Genomic DNA, 22,812 nt, shown 5'->3' on the forward strand with positions numbered 1-22,812 from the left:
AACACATTGCAAGCAGTGCACTGTAGCGCATAGCATATCATATAGCACACGTTACAGCTTGCAGCTTCCCACAGTGGACGTGGGTTGTTTTATGATCTACACAACTACTGGGCGCGTGCTGTTGATGGTTCCGAGTCCAGTTTCTTTCCCCCACTCACACCCATTTTCCTCTTTGAATCTTGGGACAGAAATGAGAAGCAAGAAAGCATGTAATTGACAAAGTCACGTGTTCTCACTACGGGAACGGGCACAGCCAGCTCGAGAGCGAATGAGAGCGAAGACGAGAGCGAGAGAGGGAGTAAGAGAGGCAGCGACCGAGAGAGAGAGAGAGAGAGAGAGGGGTAGAGCAGTAGGCTACAGAGGTGGTGTGAGTGAGAAAGGGATTGAAGGGAAGAGAGAAAGACATGACAAAAATATCAAAAGGCAGAAAGCACGCCGTACCATGCGAGCTAAACTGGTGACCGATGGGATCGAGGATGTCGGATTAATGGTGACTACCGCAGCCCGTTTTCGCAGAGGAAGCTTCTCTATTGCAACTTGGGCGCAGAGGGTCCGCGGGGAAACATGGCCGAAGGTTATTCTGCAATTATTTTTCTATTTTCTGCTCTTAGTTTTTTTGTTGTTGTTATATATATATTTTTGCTCCACGTGAGCTCGCGCGAGAAGGGAGAAGGAGGCAAGGTGCAGCGTGATTATTGTTCCAAACCTCAAAAAAAAAAAAAAAAAAAAAAAAAAAAAAGCCTGAACCGCCACACTGCCGAGCACCACATCTAACCACGTCTGGCAGCATTAAGATAGATCCACTGTTAGAGCGTATATGCTTTTCAAGCCACTAGTAAAGCTCGAGGAACCATGTGTACACCTGCCCTTTTTTTTCCTCCCCTTATAGCATGCAACTCCACATCAGGAGCGGGCTGTAGATGCACGAGAAAAACCCTCCACAAGTTACACCACTGAGCATGCCTGTGCACGAATCAGAGGCATTCATCTGTCATGGAGTAACAACTTTTTTTCCCTTTTTTTTGGTTGAGGGAATGTCTAGTTGATGCACATCGGCTCACAGCACCACGCGTCCCTCTTCGCTTATGTGACATGTGAAAAATAGTATAGGAAATTTCTACCGGCCCTGAACTTCGCATAGCCTGTACTTGAAGTGGAGGGGATTCCCCTCACGCTTCTTGGAGAAGTTTTCTTTATTTCTTTTCTTTTTACGCAACAGAGCTCATTAAACTTATATAAACGTGTATGCACGCAGGGCGGTGAGTGTTGAGCGGCGTGTCTGCGAGCACAAACAAAATGTTCTAACTCGCCTCTTGTACTGCCCGCTCGTTTTACAGGAGGGTCGGGTAAAGGTGGCGGAGAAGACCCCGCCAAGTCCGCCGAGCAGGAGGAGGACCGCACTCGACCTCAGGTCCTGTCGGGATCGGGCTTCTGCAAATGGTTCAACGTCCGGATGGGATTTGGATTTATCTCAATGACCAACAGCGAAGGCAGCCCCGTTGACCCCCCTCTGGATGTTTTCGTCCACCAAGTAAGTTGATGAAAACGTACACACAAGCACCGAGGAATACGCGTCTGCGTCGTGGTGATGTGGTGGGCATTGTCCTCATCCGGATTTTCCTTTCTTTGAAAAAAAGAAGCGTGGAATAGCGACGAATGATTGAGTACTTTTTATTTCCTCTGCCAGAAAATGCTACTGTTACCTCAGATCCCATCTTGCTGTCGGGCCCCTTTTTAATTCTTCTTCACAGCGATAGTTACACTGTATCATCCGGATGTTTTGCCTTGCCCGACACGTTACTGTGTAACAACACGTTGTCCACATGCTTAAGGGACAGGAAAAACCAAACCAAAACAAACAAACGACACACACACACGCAAACATACACACAAAGTTTTCCTCTGAGGCACATGCGTTTAGCTCTCCCTTTGCTTCCCTCTGTGAAGGGAAAGGGAAGAAATGTCGTGTGGATATGACACGGTTAGTTTCACACTTGGCCCTGTAATGGACAGCAGAGCTTGCTTGATATCCAGCCAGCTAACATGTCGGAGAGCGTGTTTTTTTTTTTTGTTTTTTTTTTTAAACTCACTGCTGGGTTCTGTTCTGGGAAGGTGGGTTTTGCCCAGTGCTGTTGTTTGCTTGATGTACTTGAACCGTATGTGCAGTTTATAGAAACATCCTTTTACTTTCATACCGAATGGTGACGTGAAGCCCGGCCTGTGTGTCCCCCTCCCACTCCCTCTGCGTGTACTGCTGATTTATTGTGCATGGAGTTCATTTCAGAGGCCTTGTTTTTGACTGCTACAGCAAACAAAGAGCAGTGAAGTCCTCCCTTGTTTTAGCTCCCCTTTCCCTCCGTTAAATCGCCCTTTTTTACGGTCCTATAAAGTGCCTTTAAAATTCTCGAGGAACGACAGATGACGAAGGGAGGCATTTTTTTTTTTGCCATTTCATTTGACACACTCTCTCACTTCATTGTAGAATAGTGGGATGTTGTGCTGAACTAGGGGTCAAATGTTAGCAGTGAAAAAAAAAGAGGACACCACTGATTACTAAAAAGCAAATTAGTAGCACTGGGAAATATGGATTATAGTTGCATAAAGGCATTAGTTTATTTAGGTAAAAAAAAATATATATATATATAATGGAACTCAAACACTTACAGTATGTTTTTTTTTCAAGCTGCATGCCAGTCTAAAAATAGAAAGTGGGACCACAGTTTCACATGGTTTGCTATCCAATGTCTTTTTGAATGGCATTTGAGTGTGTTCTGCACCAGCAGGGTAGTTTCCATCTCTCTGAGCTATGCTGCATTCAGCTCAGTTTATATGAAATAATGAATAAATAAATAAATAAATACAAATAAAAAAATATATATACATATGTACATTTCAAATTGTCTGCAGTATTTGATTGACCAAATGTGCTCACTGCCACTGAATTCTGACAGTGGTAAAGCTGGTTGTTTAGTGCATTTAGAGAGTTATAAAAATATCTGGATTAAAATCCTGGAGTAAAGTGCAAAAAATATTCAGTGAATAATAACAATATGTTGAGTTTTGCTTCATGCGCATCTTCATATGCACGTAATAATATAGCCTGACGTATATTTTTAAATTTTTTTGTTAACATTTATATGTATGTGGATGTTTTCATGCGCTCTTACTGTGCCTGCATGAAACAAGCCGAGGCTTGGGAAAGTGGATGACTACAGCACTATGTTATCAGATTTTGATTGATACGTTCACATTGTGGCTTCATCGACTGAAAGCACTGCATCTGTCCATACACTCCAGACTCCTGTCTTCCCTGCTGCTCAGAGATGTTTTAGGAGTGGATCAGGCCAACGAGGGTGAATAAAGGTGTGCTTTGGGAAACAGTCTTAAGAGCTGAGCAGGAGTCTAACAAAACACTGTGTGTCTCAGTAGTTTGTAGCCTATAAGGCAGAAAAGGCTTGTGCGGTATATTGTTGCTTTACATAGGAAAAATATTTTGATCCACAATGCAAGAAAGGCTCACTAGGTACTGTGATGATGGCGGTGTATAGATGAAAATGTTTGCAGAGCTCCTGTGTAACAATTCATTTGTCTTTTTCATATTTTGGGAGGGTGGTGGGGAGCAAATTGTTCCTAATATAGCTTTTTGTTAAATTATAGCATTCTGTGAATCATATGTTTACACTCGATCATTTGTGTCCCAGTGTTTCTGGCAGCTGTACGCGCTCACAGTGACACGACTGTCATTTAGCACAAAGGGGAAGACATCGTGCATTCATAAACACGCTGTCATAATAAATGCAAACAACCCCGTGATTTCTTTGGAAGGATTCACACTCGTACATTCGTATTAAATTGGTCACTCATTCTCTCTGATTGTTCCACCCTCTCTGTCTCTCTGCTAGCAGCCTGGAGCCATTTGAATATACTGATGTTATTTCCAGGTTTAAAAGAAATGTTTAGATTTGGAAATATTGAATACAGATCTGGCTTGTTATGTCTGAAGTATAAAATTATTTAAAAGTCTTGAAGCCATAATAATTCTTTTAGGATGCATTTTGTCATTTTTAATCAGTGGCAAGCTCACAATCAAACCAACTTAAAACAAAGGTTATGCATTATTTTACACATTTGTGGTAAAAGGGTCGATGTTGAAATAAAACTATCAGAAAGAATGCAGATTTATTCTTGCACAACACTGACCCTATCCGCATGAGAAAAGCTGAGGTAAGAAAGATAGGGAGGGGAAGAGGGAGCATGAGGACAGGAGGAAGGGGGGAAGAGAGGAGGAGTTTCCTTAAGAGAGGGAAAGAGGAGGGATGTGGGAAAAAAAAAAGTGTGGGTGAGGGGTGGGGGTGCTGGGCTGGGGACGGCGGTAGTCCAAGAGGAAAACATGAGTGAGAGGTTGGAAAAAGACGAGCGAGTGGTGGAGCGGGAGGTAAAGGAGGGAGGGTGTGATTGCGCTTGTGTGTGTGTGTGTGAGAGAGTTAGTGTGAGCCCCCCAACCCCCAGAGCACGAGGCCTCTTCCTGGGAGGCCTCTTCATCACGGCTCCTATCTGATCGCTTCCTTTCGGAAGGTGTGAGAGAGTAATTAAGCATCTTCACTCTCTCCTTAGTGATTCCACTATTACATTATCTCTGTGTGTCAACCACTTCTCTACCTGGGCTGAGTGTTTTTTAATATGTGTGTGTGTGTCTGTGTGTGTGTTGGGGGGGGTCTCTCCTTGGGCATTCTTTAAAAAGAGGAATTTCTTAAAGACAAAAAGGCAAGAGGGTAGGCGAGGGGTTTAGTGGGTTGGGGGTGCTGCCTGCCCTTTGTCGGTAATCAGTTTGTAATGTTGAACAGTTTGCTGTTGCTATTCTCCTGAAACCCGAAGAGTGTGTGTGCAGTTTATGAATCCCTTACGAATGTGTGTGTGTGAGCACTTCTTACTTTCTGCCTTCAGCCACCAGGTTGTCGATGCCTACGTGTGAACCGTTGTAAGATGTTCTAGGTTTTTGATTGTGCATGTGTGCACACTCGAGAGAGAGAGAGAGAGAGTGTGTGTGTTTTGTGTAGTGAGGTTAAAGTGGGCCCCTAGTGAGATTAACCTCTGGTCCGTGTCACCGTTTGGCATGCAGGCCCCACCCATCTCTGCCTGCAGATAGCCAGTATCAGGCTTTGTGTCTCCTGCAGCCACACTACTCCACTCACCCGCACCACCACCACCACCCTTCCCGTCTTTACATCAAATAAAGCAAAAGAAGAAGAAAGACAAGTCATGTGACTTCCTTTTGAGGAGCTGGCCGCATATAGCGGATGTTTGATTGGTAATTGGAAGGGTGATGGAGTAGACACAGAAGGGCTACAATAAAAAAAAGAGCAGCAGTTCCGCTGGTCATGTCAGTATGAGCTGATTAAGGATTTAAGCATTTAATTAATCTATTTTTTTTAATTACCAGGAATGAAAAATTCCAGGAGGCTCTTTCTAGTTCTTTCTTTAATATTTAATGTTCTTGGCTGCTCAGTTCTTCTATGCAATGTTTGATAGATTTTAAGAAAAAAAAAAAAACAACAACACTGCAGGACTACAATCTGCAATTTGTTTGAATTTATTAGGACTTTGTTTCTCCATTGATCGTTTTGTCCTAAAAATGTCAGAAATGAGTTAAACGTGTCCAAACTTATGACTGTTTTTATTAAATCTCTAAAGCAAATTTAGATATCAAATCTAATGTCCATGACAATGAAAAGCATCAAAAATGAAAAAAATAATCATCATCAAAGACCTAATTAATTAATAAAACAACCGTTTCATTTCCAAAGGATAGAGAAAAGTTAGATTTAGACACAACATGTGTAGACAGAAGTTTAAAAGCTTTTCTTTTGGAGAGATTTGTCTCAAACAGTGTGTGGCATGAGTTTTAATTTGCGATAATCTATAATCAAATTTCTATTAAAAATTGCTAGAGAGACAGATGAAAGCAATTTATATCTAAAAACGCAGTTGTTGCAAAGGCTCAAATAAAAAATAAAGATAATGATTAGATAAAGACTAGAGTTATTATAGTAAATAAAATGTATAAAATCCCTCAATTAAACATCTGACCACATTTATCTCATGTTCATCTCTTTGTATTCATGTTATAATTCATCAGATCCGAGCTAATATTCAGCGCTCGTTTTTGTGTCATGTTTGTCACGCATTACATCATAATCTGTCTACTTTGTTAGATTGGGTGAGTTCAGTGCCAAAGCATACAAAGAAAAAAAAGACAGCTGCTGTTTTTTTGCCTCTGTAAATAGATTCAACTGTAAAATCGATTAAATAATGATTGTAACTCAAGTTGTATGCACTACCAATGTACACGTGTAAGGTTTGAAAGGTTTGCATTGATCCATCATTTTTCCTAAAAGAAAACGTGAAAACTTAAAACCTTTTAAAAATGATTTCTGTCATATGAAATTTATGATATATTCCATCATTTGTTCTTTTGTGAAAGTGACACCTCTTTAAATGGCTGGCAGTGAATCTTTGGAGTGACACTGGACTGTTTCTGTTTTGAATGGGTGCAGTTATTAGCAGGCTGTGTGTTTTATCACCAGTCACCTCAGTGAGGTTCATTTCCCCCTCTCATGCTGATAAATGTACCAGGATGATCTAGTGCTTCCTTCCCCAGATCAAATATTTGGCCCAGTCATAATCGGGGGTGTTGGATGTTGTTAATTTGAAGCAGGGGAAACATGAAGGTTTTTAACTGTTTGATGGGGGCTGGGCGAGGTTCAAAGGTCAGAGCCACTAATGACAACGTGTTGAGGAGGGCTGCGGTGTCACCGACATAAGAGCGGCTCTGTTGGTGGTTTTCACTGGCATGCTTGTGTATGTGTGTGTGTGTGTGTGTGTTTCCTCTCCCTTTCTTCTTTGGTTTATATATATCCTGTTGGGTTATGTCCATCTGAGCTGATCTAGCCCAGCTTTGTCCACTTAGCATTTCCTGTGTATTAAAAGCTACTCAGTGACACCAAGCCACATGTTGACCACCATCTCCCTCTACACACTCACCTCTGCACACTCCCGTTCCTCTTAGAAACGAGCACAATACCCTTCTCCACCTCTGATTTAAGGCATCCCATAATTAGCCATTCCATAGCTGGTGGTCGCCTCGGAGAGAGGCTGGTGGAGGATGGTGGCTCTCCTCTCTCTTGCTTCCCCATCCCCTCACATTACAGCTTCCTGTATTGATTGCTGGGTCTGGTGATGACGAGGGCCGGCTGATGAAAAGGAGGGCTATTTCTATCTAGGATGTCAGTGTCGATATTGATCTCTGGCTCTTTCCTACACACAGACACACAGACACATACACATACACATATATATATATACGGTCACATGCATGAAGAGCTAAAGATATTTATTACACATAAGGAACCTTGTAAGCATAATCAAGCCCTTTTAGAGTATCTTTCGATCCTTTTGTTGGATAGGTTTCTTCCGTTTAAGGCATGGTGCTGGCTGCTGGTGACTCTTAAGTTTAAGCACAGAGTGCTGGTGTGGTCTTCCCAGCAGGCTGGGGGTGGTGCTACGACAGTTATACCACTGACCTCAGGATTTCTCCTGCTGACCTGTGGGGTTCCTGATCAAATGGTGGTTTTGTTCCTGGCCTCCCCCAATTCCAGCCACTGATCAGGAGTTGCTCCTCCATTGGAGCTGAACAGAATGCGGTGGAGGTAGTTCCATGAACCCCACCCCCCACCCTTGTCCTCCTCTTCCTCCAGATTCCCACCCATATCCACCTCCCTGTGCTAAGCCACTCCCCCATTTTGTGTTAGAGTCTCTCTTGCTCTCCTTCTTTCTTTTTCATTCTGCTTGGCATTCTTTCATTCCCTCACCTTAGCCGTGCCCTTTCCTGACCTCTTTGCGTAAACTGAAACGGGTCAGGACACCCGCCAGGTCACTTGAGAGGAGGGGACTCAGGTTGCAGGTTCTGATTTGCGAAGTTTTCTCACACACACACGCTTACACATGCATGGAGCAGCTCGGTGGCACACATGTATATACAGATCCATATGCTGCAGTTTATTACGTAATTGCAGAGACTGAGCTGTTGCAAGTGAACGCGTCAGAACTTATCTGACACAAACATGAAGCCATAACCTATATGGAGGAGATTTTAGTGTGTGTGTGTCTATGTGTGTTTTCCTGCATTTCTACAGAACAAAAGGGGATGTGTGGTTTCCTCACTGGTGCATTGTGGGAACTGAGTGAGTTGGAGCGGGGGGGTAGAGTGCTGAGACAAACCACTCAACTTTGACCTGGAGAGACAAGCTGCTTCTGGACTGAAGACAGGAGAGGAAGAGGAAGGGCTCGTGTGCCATAGTCTAGAGACCAGCTGATGTTTATTTATCATTATTCTGAATATATTGTGTTTCATGGGGGATGGGCACAACCCTTTGTTGCCTTTTTACTGATATCTGCTGAACAAATGCCTTTTAGCCATTCAGATGGTCTAATGATGGTAATTATAAAATCAATTGGTGTTTTCATTTGAATGACCAGGACGTAGCTCGGTCGTAGCTTTGCGTTTGGTTGATTATTTTGCTGGTATGAGCAGTTTACTTTGATAAAAGAATAGGTTAATGAATATGGAATCTTAACATTATTACTATTATTATTTTGTAACATAATGTTTTGAGATTGATCATGAAGCTGCTTGCTCAGTTTGTGACTCTCCTCACCGTCCCTTCTGCGTTATTCCCTTTTTTGCATCTGTGGGGCATATTCTTTCCTCTTGTTCATTTCCATTCCCCGATTCTCATCTATTCCTCAAAGCCAAATCCAATAGCTGAATACCCAAAATGGATGAGTCTTCCATCAGCAATCGACTAGAAGCAAAGTGGCCTTGGCTGTAAGTCTCACTTACTGCAGTGGGGGAATCGAGAAGGACATCAGAGGGAGAATGAATGAGTGAATTTTGGACATTTTGCTTTTACATTTGCTTTTTGCTAACAAAGGCAATTTTCTCTTTTGAATAAATTGATACAAATGTTAGAATGTGGGAAAAAAAGAAGGAATTGTTTAAAAGAGGTTAAATATGAAGTCACAACTCTTCCGTGTATATATCTATATTTTCTGAGGACTAAACTGAAAACCTACTTATTGTTTTATTATATAAAAAAAGTAAAGCAAAAAACTGTGTATTAATACTCATTGTGAGAGAGGCCTTTGGATCTGGATTAATAGCTATTTGGTAAAAGTTTATGTTTTATATGTACTAATTTGTGTTTAAAATATATGAAAAAAATCAAAATCCAAAAATCTCTAATGGAAAGAAATTTAAAACGCAGGGAAATAACATAATTATATATCAACATTGTTCAAGTTTAAGAAATTTGATGGCTTTCTAAAACTTTTCTTGTACTGAACTATAAGTTGTAAAAACACCAATTCTAAAAAAACCCAAAACAACAACTAATAACCTTTTTTATTTGAAATTGAAGTTAGAGTTTTTTTCATGATATCAAAGTTTGTCTTTGATATAATTCTTTTAAGGAATAAAGTTCAAGTAAAGAGAAGTAAAGAGAAGAAAAGGGAAAATGTTTAAAAAAAACCCATCAATGCAACTTACTTAAATTGTCTAAATTATATATATATAAAAAAGTTTTAAAAATGCATAAAAATTACTTTAAAAACATAAAACAGAACATAAACTGATTTATTTAATGTAGGGTGGATATTTTATTTTTTCTTATTTATTTGAAAGTTTTTCTTTAATCTTAAGAAAGTCTTGGCCTGACCCTCATTCATCGAGTGCTGTGATATGTTGAATGTCTTTAGAATAAATTTTAAGAAGATTTTTTTTTTTAAAGATTTTTGAATAACTGGGTGTTGTAATAACGACAGTTTGTGTCGACCTAACAGATCCCAAGAAAATGTATTTGATTGCATATTCTTACATTTAGATATTCTTTGTGTTTGCAGTAGGTTTTGAAGTTTGTCCGCTGTGTGAAACAAGGTTAAATGTTTTTGTTTTTTTCATACTTGTTTTCCTGAAGGAAGCAGAAACATATTAAATGTATTTCATTTCACTTCCATTTAATCCACGTGGTATCCCAGTGGTCATTTATTGTACAGTGGTTTTCACATGGACAATTATCCGAGTGCAGTGAGTTCAAACACTATTCTTAGTTTGTAATTAATTCCCACATCCTCTGTACGTCTTTCCTCTCTCATAGGTTTTCATCTCTATCTACAAACCACCTATAGAGCGCCTTTAGCTTCCTGTAACCTCAGTCGTTGCAGAAAAATGCAGCTGTGCACAATTTCTCTCCTTCTTCTATAGTTTCACATCTATATCATCCGATCATTTGTGCCTTTCTCTTCCTTTGTCTCCTACATATCTGGCTCTACAGCATGCACTGCTTTTACAGATAGCCTGTGTGTTATTTATAGGTCTTGATGTATAGTAGGTAGTAGGTTTGCTCTGCACACTGCATGCCCATGTGGGCGTGTGTTTACCTATAAGAGCCGCAGGGCTTGCTGCGATTCATGAAGGTCACGGATTCTGTGCCTATCAGCCGTCCGCTCTGTGCGATCACCAAGACATAAATCATTGTCCAGTGGTTATGTAGTAACGAAATCAATATTTCCGATCATGTAGATAAGATGGATGGTGGATGCTTTAAAAAAAAAAAGATTGTATAGGTGTAACATTCTTGTCTTTTAAGCCTGCAGAAAGGAAGTGGTGTCTCTGCGAAAAAGTAGATGAAGACAGTAAACCAAGGACATATGTGAGATAAGTCGCTCTGTGCAGCAACCTTCATGGCAGTTGGTACAAACCACATATAGTCAATCCACCATGTTTGAAGTAATGTATTTGCCTCTCGATGTTCATTGTCTGCTAATACTTGTTGTGTTCGCTGCATGTGGCAGTGTATAAAAGCCCACCTCACGAACTTGCCCGTGTTAATAAAGTAAATGTTGATTCTTGAGCTATGTGGAAATAAAAGGAGTTGATTGGAGAGCTTTTTGTGTGCAGACATAATAATATATCTGGCAACTGCTCAATGTGTAGATTTAACCTAATGGGTGTGGGCTTGCGTAACATTAACGCTTTATCTTATGCAGACAGAAAGAGGAACTAATCCATTTTCACTGAAAGACTGCATTTTCTGCCTAAGAAGGGGGCTGTCTTTATGTCTAGCTGCATACTGAAGGCTATTAAAGTGTAATAGCCTTTGTCAGTTTCCATGAATCATATGGGGTTAAAAAAAATATTCAATATAACCAACAAAGGTAAAACGCACCCTGATACTGCTGTATAAAAAGCCTTTAGAGCTAACATAATAGAGATCTTTCAGTTGCCTTTAATGAGCTACCTTATTCAGTGACGTGGCTTACTATTATAAAAGAATCAGATTTACATTTTCCTTGAACAGTTTTGCTCTTACAAAATCTAACGCCCAATAAATGAACCTTTAAAGATTTATTTTTGTATATGCTTGAAATTATAATATTTTAACCTAAGGGAAACAAATGCTTTGACATTAAAATTAAAGAAATTTGAACAAACATGAGCCCTAACGTGTCGGATACTCTAGCTTATAACACACTGCGTGTTATCCTACTTAGATACACACTCTTGTGTCTTGCATTCAGCAATAAGCATCTGCCTCTTTCAAAGGGATAATTGCCCTTTTTTATTCTTCCAACAGAGCAAACTAGTGATGGAGGGCTTCCGCAGCTTAAAGGAGGGTGAGCAGGTGGAGTTCACCTATAAGAAGTCCTCTAAGGGCCTGGAGTCCCTGCGGGTGACCGGACCTGGTGGGGGACCCTGTGCAGGCAGCGAGAGGAGACCCAAAGGGAAGGTCCCATTGCAGAAACGCAAACCAAAGGGAGACCGGTAGGTTTTATTCATTTTTGAAACAAAAAAAAATGTATGTGTATGTTTTGTGTCTGCATGAATGTAATCACACGTATGCATGGTTTTCCTGAAAATGTGAAATACGTGAATGCGTATAGATGCCTGTGGCTAGCTCTGAGAAAGCAGGACTACGCTGTAGCGATAGGAAACATATTCTATATGTACGTCTACCCGCAGTGAGCGGCTTCTGAGTGGGCTGAGATTATAGATTAAATCTATTCAATCTGCCTCGGTACATGCCTGTTGCTATGGTTATTGTGCACCATAATAAGGAATTGAATAGGGCACTTCGCCTGCCATTGCCGCTATTTTAAATCAATTTGCCAGCTTTTACATTAGAGACTGTATTAGCATGGGGGTAGATTGGACCTATATGCATCTCAATGCAGCAGTAGCCAAATCAATTGTTTTGTCCTCAGTTGAATCCTGAAGGGAGCTTTGCTAAAATCTGCAGAGGGAGCCATAGGGAGCGCCTTGAAAACGCTAAGCAGAGTCCTCCTGTCCTCCTACTGAAAGAAAGTGCCCTCATTTGATGTGCGGCAAATCCTGCCAGGTAGAGTCTAAGTACTGTATCTGTTGTGGGAAGGTATCACATGATTTCAAGGCTACATTTACATGAGAAAGTGTAGCGCTGGTGCCCTTTATGTTGCTGCATCACTGTTGCTTCAGTGCTCCAATGCAGCACTATCGAGTTTTTTTTTTTTTTTTTTTTAATAGTGGTAAAGAAAAGCATTTGTTAGAAAGGAAGAAACTGTATCTGACAGAGAAGGCTCCCTGATTGGTTTACACAGCTGAATAATTCAGCTTATTTCAGATAATTGATCCAGTGTTAGGTCAAGTGTCTGTCTTCTGCTAAGGTGGTAGCAAGGTGGTTTTGGATTCAGTGATGGCAGGTAGATGTGTGTTTCTGTCTTTGTTAGTGCTGGTCAGTGGGAACAGCTAATCGTGGGTTATGCTGCAGGTTATTCTGCTATGCAATAGATCAGTTCTTTCTTTGCTCCAGAGCTGCTCAGGTCACGTTCTTTTAAACTGTTCAGTTTAAAAATTGTGTAAAGAATTCATTGGTTGTGGAAATAGTGGCTGAAAACTTTAGTGATGACAGCATTGATTTTAGCAAACAGAAATGAGCCAAGAAGTCGATGTTTAACAGTAATTGTTGAAAAATGTTCATCAGCTGTTGCAGGATTTTCTTTAAACTAATTAAGCACTCATCTGTAACCACTTTCCTGAAAAAAAAGAAGATTAGCATTTAAAGCTCATTAGTCTTAATCTGTGATAAAAAACATTCTTCAATATTAAACTTAAAGGACATCCAAATATTTTGAGCTGTTTTGTCTTCATCCAGGTTTTTCCCAGTTTGACATGAAATTTAGTCTATCAATAAAACATGAAATTTGTATATTTGTAAAGAAAGGTTTGAGCAAAAAATGTATTAAAAAGCTACAGTTAGAGAAGCTTTTATTGCATAAAGCTGAAAAGCAAAAATGTACGTGTATGTGTCGATGATTCTTCACTGCACAAGTTTTGTTCCCAAGAAAATTGAAATTGCACTTCTGACCTGGTATTGTTTTCTCCTTGTGTTGCACGCATTTGAATCAAATTAGCTCAGATTAAACTGTGCTTTTATTACACTAAATGAATGCATGACCGGAGACATACAAGAAATCTGAATTACATGAGTGATTATTTTAAACTTTAAAACCTACATTCTCCAATAAATTGATGGATTTTCATGCTACCTTGGGATTTGAACTATAATTAGTATATAAATATAATTATTTAATTGCACGAATTAATTTATCAGATCACTGTACTTGTATGAATCCAGGTTTTGAGGACACTTACTAATTACCTTTTAAAACCTACCTTTAAGTCTTTCTTAATTAATGTCACAGCTTTTAGTGAGGTAGCACTCTTATCTGTAGTCTCTATTATATTCTTTATGGTTTATTTATTGTAGAAAAATAATACTTTTTCTTTACAAAGAACAATTAAACATTGCATTAAATTTTTCTCATTTAATTCAAACAGCCAGTTGTTATTTTATTGGATGCAAAGCACACAGGTTAAGTAAAGATAATTTATCTGTTCAGAAGCACAGAAGGCAGAAACATGGTTCCATAGAAAAGGCTGTCATGGTTCAATTTCTTATTTAGTAGCAGCAATTTGCAGTCGGGTCTACTTGTCGATTCTTATTTTGTTAATTAGTAATCAAATCAGATGCACCTTAAAATGTGTGCAGTAAGCAGTTATTTCATGATGATAAGCGGTTGAGTTTTGCACTGCTGCAGTAGAAATTTAACACAAACTGATGAATCCATCTAGACTTCATTGCCCAAGAGATATTAAGCTTTTTACAGCAGGACATTATTAAAAACCTGAACGGTGACTTGTATGTGACATAAAGCCTTAAAAAAACAAAAAGAGAGAATATGACAAAAAATAATTATTTAATGCAGTGCAAAGAGAACTGATGGCATCATGACGGGCTAACATTTTGGTCCAATTTCTCTTGATGCTTTTATTGTTGCTATTTCATTGCTGGTATTCTTTTCAGAGCTAATAATATAATGCAGTTTGACATGCCACAGCGGCCACACCAGACCAAAATCATATACAACACTCCCATCTAGTGGGGAATTTTAGTTGGAGCTGACATTTCTACTCCGTAGTGCCGATGATGAACAAGAATGAAATAAAATCTTTATTCTTCTTTTTTAAAAATTCTTCTTCTTCTTCTTCTTCTTGTTATTAATATTATAATTACCACGTTAGAAATGATAGTTATAGCTAGGGCCATAATTTGTTGTAGTTTTGCCTTTTTAAATCAATCAAGGTGTGCCGATTTTCAGCTTTAATTCAAGGGGTTCAAAAAAAGTTTGCATTAACTGCTTAGGAATTTCAGTATTTTAAAAATACTCCCATTTGTTATTTAAATTATTATATATAACACTGTATTAATTGTTTAGAAATAAAGCATTTTAATAGCCAGGTCCAATCTGTTGCTTCATTATTTCATGACCAATAAAGCAGACATATCTTAAGTTGGTTCCATGTGTTGATTTTGTATTTTTCACTGGGATTTTAAATGTGAGGCACAGAGAAATGTCAGTGCAAGTGAGGGACGACATATTAGGTTTAAAAACCAAAATAAATCATAAGTCCCAAATATTCTAAAAACAAGTGAATGCACCGGGCAATTCAGCAACATCAAAAGATCCGAAAAACCAAAGGAGACAACTAATGTGCACAACGACAGAATTACTTTCATAGTGAAGGAAAACAACCTCACAACATTTAACACCCTGTCAAAGTCTACAATCAAGAGACGCCTTCATGAGGGTAATTACAGAGGCCAGATTAGACATTACAAGAAAACACCTTAACGAGCCTGCACAGTTCTAAAAGAAAAAAAAAAAAGATTCTTGAAAACAAGATTAGCTTGTGTCATAATGATGGAAAGAGAAACATATGGAGAAAGGAGAGAACAGCTCATGATATGAAGCATACCATGATCCTTGCCAGACATCAGGAAGGAAATATTATGGCATGAGCATGTATGGCTACCAACCACTATTGTTTACTGATGATGTGACCTCTGATAGAAGTAGCAAGATGAATTATGACATGAACAGAGCTATAATCTTTGTTTAAAATTAGCCAGATGTTGCTAAACTGATTGGAGAGCGCTTCAAAGTGCAAAGCAAGACTTTCCCAAAGCTAAGAAATGGCATATTCTTCAGTGGCCAAGTTAGTCACCTAATCTCAACCTAACTGAACATGCTTTTCAGTTACTGAAAACAAAAATGAATGCAGAAAGAGCCACGAACAAACCTAGCAGAGCATCTCAAGGGAAGCCACACAGCCTTCGGTGATGTCATTGAGTTCTAGGCTTCAGCACTGCCATCTGCAAAGGATTGTCAAAAACAGTCCTTCAATTTAAAATTATTATAGTTTCTCTTATTATCTTTGGGCCTTTGCAAATGGAAGGCTGTAACAACTGCTATAACTCCTATACAGTTGTGTCTTTGTCCAACAAATTATGGATCTAACTGTATTTTAGCCACAAAGTGCTTGCAGATTCCAAACTACAGAGTCTGTTTTCCGTTTTATGAAAAGGAAGAGGTAAAAACAAAGATCCTGTTCATGCTTTCTGTTCTTTTCTCCTCTGTCCCCTGCAGCTGTTATAACTGTGGAGGTCTGGATCACCATGCCAAGGAGTGTGGCCTGCCCCCCCAGCCAAAGAAATGCCACTACTGCCAGAGCATCACGCACATGGTGGCTCAGTGTCCCCACAAGGCGCTGGCGCCCGCCACAGGCTCTCAGGACCAACATGCGTCTACCTCGGCCTCTAGCCCAGGGACCGGGCCTTACCTCTCTCTCCCAGAGGAAGAGGAGCGCTCTGCCTCGTCTCCTCTGGAGGGCTCCTCCTCTTCCCCTGAGGAGCCCCATACACAACGTGGCTCTCGGACCCAGAGGTGGAGGAAATCCTGAAAATAGTCCATAGAGGTGAATCTTTCACCGCTAGCCTCTGACACCTCATGTCTCCTCTCAATCAAGGTTACCTGAAGCTCCCCTCATCTACCTCACACCTGTGAAAAATGGGAGGTCTTTATTTCTTTACTTTTATTGTTTTTCTTTTGTTTCTTTTGGTTTTTTTTACAATTTCTAACCAGCGCAGCTATGGCAACGATCAATGGGGTACGTGATGGGCAAGAATGTGTGTGACTGACTTGCAGTCATTTGGTGCAGCTATGGCAACCACAGCTGGAATGGTGACTGCAGGGGATTACTCTTGTTTCAGTCTCTGCAGCACGAGAGTGAGAAAAAAAACAAAAAACACTGTATAAGTCTAGTCTTGATGATTGTTTTTGCCTTTGTACCCTTGGACCTCAGTGTTGGCCGTTATGAATGCTTTTTCTCTACACGACTATGTTGCAGATTTAAAGCCACAAAATATCCTGTAGGCCTAATCATTCTGAAAAATCATGATGCATCCTTTTAGCACACACGGTAGCTCATCTTAAGAAGGATTAGAAGAAGACTTCAAGACCTCAAGACCCTCTAAGCGATAATCCAGACCCGCAGGACCGTTAGCTTGGCTTCTAAAGATCTGTAGGGAAACTTTATGGATCCCAGAGGGAATTTTTTTAAAAAGACAGCCAGCTGCTAGATCACACTCTATACTTCTTAAACACTCACATACATACATACCTCTTACATGATATAGACCGGACCAACTGATTGTCAGACGTCAAACATGTGCAAGACTGAGAGAAAGCGTGTGTCCTGTGCGTGTTACGCATGCTCGAACAGAAAACTGTCAGACTGAAGCACCTCTTCCTCAGGTGTGAGTCAACACTATTAACCCTTATGTTTCCTATTATCATAGATAGACACAGTCTATATAAGACATCATATAATCCATCTAGATCATAGTTTAGATTCAAAATAATGAACTGATCATTAGATTTCCATTTTGGTTGTGGCATAATTAGTTGAAAATAACATTACACTTTATAAATTATAGTATAAGTCATTAATATATACATATATGTAAAGTCACAAGATATAATTAAAATTCTATTAACTTTAAGTAATGCATTTATAAGGAATTAGCTCTGATCTATAGGTGTATATTGCATGGGATGCTTTGTTGGTGTGTGAAAACTCTCTCTCTATTTAACCATTTTCATTCATGACAAATCAAACTGACTTAAAAAAACCCAAACTCCATATTTTCCCTTATTTGCTAAATCAGATACTCAGAAATCGCCTTTGATACAGCACAAAAGCTCACCGTTTTGTTACAGGTGTAGTACCAGACCATTATACTATCTTTGTATCTTATTTATTTAATACCTCACAAACTATCCTTCTTGAAAAATGAATGTCAAGCTGTTTGCTCTCCCAGCCGTGTTACAGTAAGATCGAACCACCTGTTCCTCTTCCATCTGTGCCTACCATTTGTTAGCCAGCACCAGCCAGGTTAATGCGCAGTCCTCTTTGGGATGAGGTGACATCACTGCTGCTGCTTCAAACTCACTGAACAAAAAAAAGGAGAGAGAGAGAGAGAATAAGAGTGCTGCTTTTGGTATAACTTGAATCCCAAGCATGGCTTTAGTGGCACTTATTTGTGACCCAACAACTCTTCTCTGACCATACTGAATGTGAAAAGAGCTTATCTGAAGTCGACTCCTCACACAATTCAAGTCGAGTCGCTTTGGAGTTGTATCTTAATGTTCTGACAAATCAAATAACTTTGTATGATTATATCAAACTAGCGTGTGTGTTTTTAAAAGCTCTAAGTAGACAAGCAACTTTTTTTGGTATATTTCCATACCAAAGAGTGTGGCTTTATTTTGTTTTTGAAGGCATTTAATGTTAAGACTTGCTGAAGTGCTTGTTACCCTCGCTCTTTCAAATAAGAGGAACTTATTGCTGAAAGCGCATTAGAGCAGTTGTTGTTGTTGTTGTTGTTATTTTTTTTTAATTTAATGTACAGTTTATTTGAATGTGTGCGTGCGTTAAAGATCAAATCTCAACAATGCAGCATGACAGAGATTAAAAAAAGAAGAAGAAGAAGTGAATGACCAAACCACAGAAGGAGCACAGCCCATGCTCGAAACTCTATGGAAACATCTTTTTATATGATGTATTTTTACATTTTTACACACAATTTCTCTCAGGATGATGAACTGTTCTCAGGGAATTAACCAAAAAAGTGTATTTTATTCTTTTGGGAATCATCCACTGACTTTCTCAACAAACTCTGTTAAGCAATGACGAAGAAACATATGTAACCGATTGATGTACTATTAGCAACTACCTCTTGAGTTATACATAGCTGTGCATTTCTTTTTGTTTGTATATACATAATTTTATTTTATTTCTTTTTTTTTTAATTTTTTTGATGACCTCAACTTTAGATCTCTGTTATACTGAGGTGTTGTGCAAGACGTTCCCTAATGTTGCCACAGACTTCCTGGTCTTCCTTCCCAGTTTTAATGAGTTTTTCTATTACTGCAAAACTTTTTTTTTTGTTTACAGCAAAAGGCTACCTCATAAACGCTGTTCCTCCACAAACTCCTTACCTCCTCCCAAGCCCTCTACCTCCTCCATGCAGTTCTTTTTCTTAGTTAAAATGCCACTTGTCGCACTAGAGTCACACAGCATTTTCAGCAAATCAGCCCTAGCGGCACATCACTTGTGACTCCAAATATATTATCCTACAATCAAAGCCCTTTTCTTGACGCCTTTACACATATCGTCAGATTGGGCATTTTGTCTCACGCATCCAGGGTGAAGTTTTTCTGCCAGATCTGTGTTATAGATTCATGATCAATTAGCTGCAGTCAGCCAGAGAGTTTACCTCAGTTTGTTGGACTGGCTATAGAGGTGTTTAATAGCAAAATATATTTCATTGTCTCTGTAAAAACCCCATCAACTGTTGTTTTTTTTGTTTCTTTGTATTTCATCATAACCATTTTGGAAACCACTTGATGATTGGTTTAAGAAGGAAAAGGATTGTACTCAAACAAGGAGTGCCTAGTTTTCTTTTTGTGTACGCTTGACCTAAAACCAAATAGATAACATGTTATTTTGGGGCTTCATGGCAATGAGGTCATGGCTTTGGTTAGCCATTTTTACAGCCCAGTCAGAAGTTGTGTGTTATCATGTCCTTTTTGCAAATTGCTTTTGTGGTATAGAGCGGCGGCTAACAGTTAAGATAAAAATTTGTAGATTTTTTTTTGGTAATGGTGAAATTTCATTAATGACAAGGAAAAAAAATGTTTGTTTTCTGTACCTAACCCTTGAGGTTTAAGACTGATGTTTCAAATAACTGCAGTATTATAGTTCATACTCATCTGAGGGAATCACGATGTTGCAGTGGGCCTACATAGTTATGATCAAAATACATAACCCTGGGATAATATAGTGATATTATTGTTGTTATTAGCTTTGTGTTTTCTTCCAATCAATGTAACTACTGATTATTCTCTTGTGTACTGTTCAGTATTTGACACAGCCAACAAACCCTTTTATATGAGAGGCAAATCTTGCTGCGGTAGTAATAATCAAATGGCTGTTTGAAGGTTTGTCAAGGCTGCATCGAGAAAAACAATTTGTTAAGTGGTATAATAAACCCTCTTCCATTTTAAATCATGTGAACATTTAAACAAAAGCAAGAAAGGCTTCCATGCAATCATCAAAAACACTAGACAGTTAGTACCTGGAAGGTGCTTAGTTTGAGTAACATGGTTTTATCAGATGCAGTTTTATACCACAGAGGAAAGTGAAAGCCAAAATAAAGAAAATTTGTAATAAATCTGACAGATCCCATTATGATTTGAATGTAATCCCATCTTGAAGTTGCCCAAGTGTGCCCCACAGTGGCGGAAGTAAATAACACAAATGTCACATGAGCAGCATGTGGCCTCAATGGCTTGTAGAGAAGGCTAATATGATGATAACAAAGATTGACATGTTAAATAAGGATTCTGGGAGCTAAAGGAAAAATTGTTGCCTTAAATCTTTCTGGCTACATTTTTTTTTTTGCCTTAAGTCAAAACAGCTCTGTGGAGACTTCAGTTCAAGTAGCCTATAGTAAAAATTGGACTGCTTTACTGTGAAAACTATGTATCTCAAAGTTTTGTTTAGCATTCTTGAAAATCCCTAATTTGCTGAGAGCTGTCTAGCTTGCTCAATGAAAGAATAACAAGATCATGTTTGTCCCTTCAATATCTAGCTGTAGCTAGCAAAAAACCCCCAATCCTCCTAGCCCAGGGTTAGAGCCAAAGGCTAACTGGGGGTGGCCATGCACAGACTAAAATGTGCCTACCCCTCTGTCCACTTTGCAAAATGAATAGTGAAACCAGTTAGGTTAACACTATTTTGTGTGTGGAGCTGGCCTAGAAAAGCCTATTTCTTAAAATGCCTAACATCTGCTTTCAGCTTTAAGGTACTATACTTTCGAACTAACCCAAATGACTTTTACGGGGGTTTATTAGCTTTTTCCCTTCTTTATTGGAATGTGAAGTTAAGAATTACACAGTTTGGAGATTTAATGGCACCTTGCTGCTAATTCAGAACAGAATAGGCCAAGCTAATTCAGTATAAGTGAAGAAAAAGTAAAGAGTGATGATATGATAAAATGACTTAAAAGAGACCTCCTTTTACTCACGTGGCTCTAAAATCGATCTGAAAACCAAGAACTTTATAGCCTAAACTGCTCCATTAAATCCATACAGCCTAGGCTGCGAGGTGAATTATTCTTAATAATGCATCAGAAGTCACTGAAGAAATATTGGATGTATGCCATGATCCTAGGCAGGGAAACCTCAGCAGATAACCTCGGTTCTCATATGGTTGTTCTCGTATGGAGGTTACTGATGACAGAATGAAGTTCACATACCTCATGCTGCCTTTGAAGGCTGCTCTGTGCTTTGCCTTGACAGGAGAAACAATGTGCTGTAGGGGAAGATATCATTAATAATGATTTTTTTTTTTTTTACTGAACTGTATCATGTCATACTGACAGATTGAACCACTCAAGGACCTATGAATTCAACCAAGACAGTTTAATGTAGTTGTACTGATAGTTAATGTAACATTACACATATCTGTTTGTGTTTTTTCATTTTACATCGTGGCCAGGGGAGTCTTCTGTGCTCTTTTCTCTGGAGTACCTAGAGAGCCAAGCACTGATAGCTTTTGAATGGGGAAAAAAAAAGTTTTATGCGCATATCACTCATTATTGTAGCCCCAATATACTGTAAGTGTACTGCCTTTTTTTTTATTTCTGTGAATCTTGGATTGGATTTTTAAATATGTCTTAAATGTTTCACTTGATTGGAAAATAAACTTATTATATTGGCATTAAAATATGTATAATTTTTAATTGATACTGTGGTGATTTAATGTTTGAATATTCTTATATGTAAAATCCAAACTTACACACACAGTGAATGAGCTGTGGCTTAGCAAAAAGTCAGCTGTACATCTCCGTGTCTCCTGATGACACCAGACCAATGGATGCCCTTTTTAACTGTATTTTAGATATAAGATCTTGGATGGCAGAAAACTTTTTACAGCTTAACCAGGACAAAACTGAAGTTTTAATCATCGGCCCTGAGGCTCAGAGAGAGAAACTCTTGTCTAAATTACAGGCATTTTCACTATGTCCCTCACTACAAGCAAAAAACCTGGGTGTTATTTTTGACTCTGAGCTTGGTTTTATCCCACATATTAAACATGTAACCAAAATTGGATTTTATCATCTAAAAAATATAGCCAGAGTCCGCCCTATTCTCTCTCGGGCCAACACAGAGATGTTGATGCATGCTTTTATTACCAGTCGCATTGATTACTGTAATGCCCTGCTCTCTGGTCTCCCCAAAAAGAATATTTTACCCTTACAACTTTTACAAAACTCTGCAGCTCGTGTGCTGACGTGTGTATTCATGATCGTTTATGTTAATGTGAGTGTGGGGGAGTGAGTTGGAGGGTGGGCTGCTTTTAACCATGTAAAGCACTTTGTGCTACATTTTTTGTATGAAAAGTGCTTTATAAATAAAGATTGATTGATTGAAATAGAGATTGAAAAAGGTAAGTTTAACAAAATAATTGACAAAAACTTCCATTACAAACTAGATAAAATTATAATATAACCCATTAAATTTCATACAGAACACTTGTGTTTGTCATAAACATACTTTAAAAATATATAAAATATTTTAAATATTCTAATGTAATTCTGTTTTCAATTATTTTATGCAAAAAGCAGGCTTTGCCTCACAGCTCCACCACATCTTTACAAAATCCAGCTGTTTTTCACCCACAGAGAGCTCAGCACCAGGGATATACTAATTGGGTAACTGAGCTACAAACATGGAAAACACAGCCATTTCATT

The 22,812-nt window shown here is 39.0% G+C and overlaps 1 protein-coding gene across 1 annotated transcript; it reads left to right on the top strand.

Moving 5' to 3' along the window:
• The first annotated feature begins 275 nt into the window (after positions 1-275).
• On the top strand, positions 276-21,804 carry lin28b (lin-28 homolog B (C. elegans)). Its single transcript, XM_003458248.5, has 4 exons — positions 276-574; positions 1,338-1,531; positions 11,691-11,878; positions 16,081-21,804. The coding sequence occupies exons 1-4, from the start codon at positions 565-567 to the stop codon at positions 16,391-16,393; spliced, it is 705 nt and encodes a 234-aa protein (XP_003458296.1). The 5' UTR covers positions 276-564; the 3' UTR covers positions 16,394-21,804.
• The last annotated feature ends 1,008 nt before the right edge of the window (positions 21,805-22,812 follow it).

Source organism: Oreochromis niloticus, linkage group LG15 (genome assembly GCF_001858045.2).
Source record: "Oreochromis niloticus isolate F11D_XX linkage group LG15, O_niloticus_UMD_NMBU, whole genome shotgun sequence".
NCBI lineage: Eukaryota > Metazoa > Chordata > Actinopteri > Cichliformes > Cichlidae > Oreochromis > Oreochromis niloticus.